This window comes from Berghia stephanieae, chromosome 14, assembly GCF_034508935.2.
Source record: "Berghia stephanieae isolate SIO BIC M18660-M18661 chromosome 14, UCSD_Bste_1.3, whole genome shotgun sequence".
NCBI classification, from domain to species: Eukaryota; Metazoa; Mollusca; class Gastropoda; order Nudibranchia; family Aeolidiidae; genus Berghia; species Berghia stephanieae.
Window position 1 is genome coordinate 12,415,772 of NC_088373.1, and position 7,500 is coordinate 12,423,271.

The window sequence follows — 7,500 nt, forward strand, 5'->3', positions numbered from 1 at the left end:
GCACATTTAGTGGATATTGCCCTATATAAACGCTCTGTTTTTTTCCATTCAATTTTCCCATCGATCTTTCCATCAGTATTTGGGGAGCGAAGTGGACCGATTGGTTAATGCATTGCACTGTTACCCGGAAGATCCCGGGTTCGAGCCCCGCTTCAGGTACTTTCGTTTTGTTTTCCTTGGGCAAGAAGAGTATTAACCTCCCAATTAGCTCACTTGGACAACATGGGTGGTTCCTGTTGCCATCAGACATCTTGTTTGATGGATTATCCATATTCCTTCGTGGAATGCCTTGGCGACGGGATCTTATGGTAACGTTGCGAAAGGGCGTAATATTTTTTAAAAAAAATTATTCAGGATTCTCCCTTCTGTTAGATATTGGAAGAAAAAAAAGGTTTGCCGCAATAATCTAGTGTCTCGAGTTATCTCAGTCCTATCCAAAGGGAAGCAATCAATTATGACCAACCATTCAAATCGGTATAATGTCGGGTTATAGGAACTAAGAATTACATTTCATCAATATTAGCTGGGAAGGGAAAGAGTAGCGGACATATGCGACACACTCAAAATCAATTTCACTTCCCAAATCCTGATTATATATAATCTTGAAATAATATTGATCGATGTGTACATATATACAGGTCTGACATTCGAACCCACTTATGGGCCTCGTTCAACAGTGTTGTAATGGACAATATTAATATTTTGCGTCACTTAAAAAAAGGTTTCCATTACAACAATGAGCCCATAAGGAATTGGGTTATCGGACCTGCAAATATGAGCACGTGATGTAGATGTTTAGAAAACCATTTTGATTGGTTCCTCGATTCCCGGATTGAACAGGGGCAATTAATCAGCTTTCCAATTAGCTATCTCGTCTCATCTCTCTTATGTATAAAATAAAATAATCATTACAATGAATGACGTAATCAGTCGGATGGTGAAAAGCTTTGAACTGAGATATTGCCAAGTTTAGTTTAGAAGGTCAATTTTTTATCAAAAATGAATTCTTGTCATAAATGATTAAATCAACCCTTTTTGCACATCTTCGGGAATTATCAAAGCTTAATTCCACTTCTTAATATTTTTTACAGCTTGATAGTAAAGTTGAAAAAGTACGAAATTTGAGAAAAGTTGCTGGATACCTTTCCCATACATCTGACCATAACTTCATGAAAAATCATCCGATTTAGTTCAAATGAAGATTAAAATGCTCTTGTGAGCATTTTATATTCTTTCAGAAAATGCAAAACAAAAATTTTCACCTTTCCGACTGATTATGTCATGCACATATTTTTTTTTTAATTAACATATTTCGTCTCTCTTCCTCAGAGAAGACCACATATCGCCATCTCTCCGTCTTCTATTTCTCCATTTCGAGTCGGTGACAGATCAAACTTTTGGTTGTAACGCTAAAATACTCAAAGGAAATTCGGATGTAGAAACTCTGGCCTGGAACGTCACGGTGAATAAAACAGGTGAACGATTAGAATATTCATCATATTATGATATCATTTTGGAATACCTACTCTCTTTCTTCTCTTTTTCCTACTCTATCCATCTACGTATCTATCCATCTATATATATTATCTATTTATCTATCGATCTATCTATCAATCTATCTATCTATCTATCTATCTATCTATCTATCTATCTATCTATCTATCTATCTATCTATCTATCTATCTATCTATCTATCCATCAATCTATCTATCTATCTATCTATCTTATTTATCTATATATTTACTAACTATCTGTCTATATATCCACTATCTATCTATCTATCTATTATCTATCTATCTTCCAATCAATCTATCTATATATCTATCTATCTATCTTATTTATCTATATATTCTACTATCTATCTATCTATATATATATATATATATATATATATATATATATATATACATATATATATATATATTATTTATCTATCTATCTATTTGTCTATCTGTTTGTCTATCTGTCTGTCTATCTGTGTATCCATTTGTCAATCAATTTATCTATTCATATAATATCTATATTTCTATCTATCTTGTAGCTTTTTGTTCTGCTGTTGTTGTATGGTTTGGGAGAAAGATAGTTAGGTAGGAAAATATGAGGGGAGAGAGAGAGAGAGAGAGAGAGAGAGAGAGAGAGAGGGAGAGAGAGAGAGTATGTGTGTGATTGAGTGTGTGTATGTGTGATCGAGATAGATTGATAGATATATAGATAGATAGATAGATATATAGATAGATAGATAGATAGATAGATAGATAAATAGATAGATAGATATATAGATAGAGAGAGAGAGAGGGATATATATATATATATATATATATATATATATATATATATATATATATATATATAGAGAGAGAGAGAGAGAGAGAGAGAGAGAGAGAGAGATTTCTAACTAGATAGATACCCACAAACTACTGAGAGTTGGGTGCGGGAAGAAGTGTTGTGGAACAATAAAGAAGACGAGAGAGAGAGAGAGAGAGAGAGAGAGAGAGAGAGAGAGGAGAGAGGGGGGGGAGAGAGAGAGAGAGGGTGAGAGAGAGAGAGATGAATGGAGACAAAGATAGAGATTGATAGACAAATAGATAGATAGATAGATAGATAGATAGGAAGATTGATTTATAGATAGAAAGTGTGATAGATCGATAGATAGATAGATAGTAGATAGATTGATTTCGTGAGTTGATTGATTGATAGAAAGTTTGATTTATATACATATACACACACGCACACACACACACACACACACACACACACACATATATATATATATATATATACTGCATGAATAAGTCCAAAAAGTTAAACGGTGACAGCGTAAAGGGGAGCATGTTTTCACGGAAGACTGCTGCCTCGCTCGGTTGGGAGCGTGATGTTCGTCAGGTCACACCGAACCGTCAGCCAGTTACTAGGCGAAATAAATTTAACAAATGTGACAAAACCAAAATTGGGACATGGAATGTCAGGACCTGTGCCCAAAAAGGAAAACTAAACAACATTCTAAAAGAAATGAAACGGCTCCAAATAAATATTCTTGGCCTGGCAGAGATGAGATGGAAAGAGCAGGGAACCATGTCAAAACAAGAAAACAACACGACATATAAGATCATATGGAGTGGTGGAACCTCTTTCCAAAAAGGAGTAGGGATGATCTTAGACCAAAAATCAACCAAATTTTACAAAGGGCACGTAGCAATCTCAGACAGAGTTTTGCTGGTTAAGCTAAGAGGACCTGTAGTTAACACCAATATTATTCAAGTTTATGCACCAACAGAAGAGGCGACAGATGCAGATATGACAGAGTTTTACCATTCACTAGACAAAGCAAAACGAATGTGTAAATCACAAGAAGTCCTTATGGTAATGGGGGACCTAAATGCTAAGATTGGCAGAGGCAGAGATGGTGACATAATCGGACCACATGGACTCGGAGACAGAAATGAACGAGGAAACATCTGGGCAGATTGGTGTAGAACAAATAAATTAATGATTTCAAACACCTGGTTTCAACAACACCCAAGAAGAACCTGGACATGGCAATCACCAGGGGACAGAGCAAGGAACCAGATAGACTTTATAGCAGTATCATCAAGATTCAGAAATGGCATATTAAATTGCAAAACCTATCCAGGCGCCGATGTAGACAGTGACCATGTCCCAGTTGTTTGTACAGTAAGGATAAAGTTTGAAGCTATTCAGAGAACAGCTGGTAGAATAAAGAGGGATTACAGGTTATTCAAAGACAATGGCATACAAACAAAAATGAGAGAAGAATTTGAAAATGCACTCATGATACAAAGCCAAAGTGAACCTGATAACGAAAAATGTGAAAAACAATTTGATATATTCCAAAAGTGTGTCAAAGCAACTGCAGAAAAGCATTTATCAATAGCTCAAATAAACAACAAAAAGGAATGGATGACAAATGAAATTCTAAACCTATTTGAAGAAAGACGAAAATGCAACAGAGGGTCTGCAGAATACCAAACATTGAACAACCACATTAAATCCAAATGCATCGAGGCACACGAGAACTATCTAGACTGGAAATGCTGCGAAATCGAAAGAGAATACAAACCCAACCCCAACAAGCTCACCAAAGAATAAAAGAACTATCAGGGAAAAGGAAAAGCAAAGCAGCAAGAAGTTGTATCCAAAACAAACAAGGGGAACTGCTATTTGAAGAACAACATATAGAAAGCCGATGGGTAGAATACATAGGCGAACTGTACAATGATCCAAATAGAAATGAACCACCACTGAAATTCAAAGAACCATTAAGCGGACCAAACATCACCAAAAGTGAAATTGAACATGCCATGGAACGAATGAGGGATGGTAAAGCAACAGGCCCTGATGAAATATCTGTAGAGGTATTAAAAAGCCTAGGAGATCTAGCAATTGATGAACTTCACATATTATTCAACAATATATACAATACTGGGAAAATTCCAGAAGATCTCTGTAACTCTATTTTCATAGCAATACCAAAGAAAGCAGGTGCAGTCAGATGCGAAAATTTTAGAACTATAAGTTTAATAAGCCACATCAACAAAATACTGTTGCGTATAATTATCAACAGGCTAAGGAATAAGATTAACCCCGAAATCGCAGAAGAACAATATGGATTCCAACCTGACAGAGGGACAAGGAACGCAATATACCTCCTCCGTGTTTTAAGTGAAAGAGCTATACAGGCTCAGACCCCACTATACCTCTGTTTTGTCGACTACAAAAAAGCTTTTGATAGAGTACGCCACGAAGAAATACTAAAACAACTGCACTCCATTGGCGCTGATGAGAAAGACCTCAGACTCATGCAAACATTATACTACACCCAGCAGGCATCTATCAAAATCGGAAACTACAGGAAATTCCATTCCTATTAAGAAAGGAGTCCGTCAAGGGTGTGTTGCCTCACCAGATCTGTTTAATCTATACCAAGAAACAATCATGAGGGGCATAAATAATATGGAGGGAATAAAAGTAGGAGGTCACAACATAAATAATATAAGATACGCAGACGATACGGTACTCATTGCAACATCAGAAATCCAACTTCAAAAGATTGTTGACAAAGTGGTAGTAGATAGTGAAGCCAAGGGAATGGAAGTGAATATCACCAAAACGGAATGCATGGTAATACAGAAAAACCCCGAAAACAACAACACCTGCAATATAACGATTCACGGCGAGCAACTTACCAACGTAGAAAGTTTTAAATACCTAGGTTCAATAGTGACAACAGATGGAAGATGTAACCGAGACATACGAGCAAGAATAACTCAAGCCAAACAGGCCTTCATGGACCTGGGAAACATTTTGAAAAACAAACAGATGTCGTTCGGGATTAGATTCCGAGTCTTGAAGTGCTACGTGTGGCCAATCTTGTTATACGGATGCGAAAGCTGGACTACAAATGCAGAAACACAAAAGAACATTGAAGCTTTTGAAATGTGGTGCTTGAGAAGGATGCAGAGAATATCGTATACTGCACACAAAACGAACGAAGAAGTGCTAAAACAAACATACCAACAAAGGAAACTAATGCCCTTAATAGTGGATCGACAACTATCCTTTTTCGGATACATAGTAAGGAAAGATAAGAATGAATACCTGGCAAGTTGTGGAAAAATACCTGGTAAACGCGCCCGGAGGAGACAAAGAAAAACACTCATAGACCAACTGAAGGGCTTCACCAACCTAACAATCCAAGAGCTGTTTGAAAAAGCAAGAGACAGGGAGGAATGGAGAGAGATAATTCATGCAGTATCCGAAGCCTGGACCAGGCATGGAACCTAGAAGAAGAAGAAGATATATATACGCTCGGGCGACGTGTCCGCCTGCAGCCATTGGTGACACGGAGAAGATAGAAGATAGATTAATACATTGTCCGAAATATATAATGGACGAAATTGATGTCACTATGCTCTTTGTTGTATTAATAGAGCCTGCACTTTCTTCCCCGCATATTTCATTGCCGCTTGCGTCTCTTTCCATTCATTGTTTGGATTGCTGTTTTGCTTTATTTTCCATAGACTTGAGTTAAGTTCATATTGGTAATGAATGCGACATTCTCGCTCATTTACTATTTTTGCCGTGTTTATTTTGACTGCCGTTTTGCCTTTCTGTCTTCGTTGTCTGTACACATTTATGTTGAAATTCGTTTTTACAAGTTTGTGATCGGATGTTAGCAGTGTACCACCGTATGATCGCGAGTTGGTTGAGTAGTGTTTATGGCGGTGTCGACATATGATATAGTCTATTTGGTTGTGTATTGTTATCATTTTGTCTTGGGTTTGGTCTTTCCTTTGTCCTACCCATGTTGTCTGGTGTCTTGATGGGTGGTTGAAAGCACTGTTTGTTATGAAAAGTTTTCTCTGTTCACAGAACTGGACTAATTTTTCTCCGTTATCGTTACGTTTTCCTTTTGAGTATGATCCTAAACATAGTGTGTCACTGTCGAGACGTTTTCCTACTTTGGCATTAAAATCTCCAGCAATTATTAATATTGATTTGTTTCCTATTTTGTTCAGTGTATCGTCTAGGTCTTTGTAAAATTTATCAGTTTCCTCTGGGTATTGTTTTGCGCGTTGACTTGTTGGTGCGTAAACATTTACGATTGAGATAGTGAACGTCTTCTTACCGTGATCGTCTTTGTTATCGTTATTCTGGTTCCTTGAATTGATCTTACACTTAAGCTCAAGAACACATATTCTGTCCGAAACATTCCATTCGTCACTAGTCAAATCCCTGCAGTTTTTATTTATAGAAATCCACATCCATAGTGAGGTGAACTGGAAGCAAAGCAAAACAGTCTGTGACCATTTATTGTTTGGTCGACGCCATCTTGGATCTTCGTCTCTTGTAAACACAACACAGACGCAGTTCGAAAGTAACATCGGGACCCCCCAAGGAGATAGTCTGAGCCCGATTCTGTTCACAATATACTTAGAACACGCTCTGAAAGAAGTTCGAAAAGTCATTCCAAAACCAATGACTCATATTGAGAATGCAATCCCTAGAGAAATCGCCTATGCAGATGATGTCGATTTTATTGGATCAACACCAGCAAATATAGACATCATACAAAATACCCTCATGAAATATAACCTCCAAGTCAATGCCAATAAAACCGAATTTACAACAATATCGAGGAACAAAGAGGAATGGAAAAGAACAAAGAAAGTCGGCTCACTAATTGGAGACACCGAGGATGTACAAAGAAGAAAACAGCTATCAAACGCCGCACTCAGTAAACTCACCAATGTATGGATTAGAGGTGACAAAATAAAGAGAAAAACCAAACTGAAACTGTACCATGCTCTTGTAAAACCGGTACTTCTGTATAACTACGGCACTTGGGCGTTGACAAAATCCGAAGAAGAACATCTGGATGCCTTCCATCGCACACAGCTAAGAAGGGTACTGGACATCAAATACCCCAAAAAGATCTCAAATGAATCACTTTATAAGATCACAAAAGAAAGACCAATCTCC

At 37.2% G+C, this 7,500-nt stretch overlaps 1 protein-coding gene across 1 annotated transcript in view; it reads left to right on the forward strand.

The window, feature by feature from the left end:
• The window catches only part of LOC144959404 (uncharacterized), a gene marked incomplete in the record, with an annotated part of 66,370 nt that overhangs the window by 49,138 nt on the left and 9,732 nt on the right, over positions 1 to 7,500 (forward strand). The window contains 1 exon segment of the mRNA XM_078891981.1: positions 1,330 to 1,475. Within this exon segment, the coding sequence (XP_078748107.1) occupies positions 1,330 to 1,475 (146 nt within the window).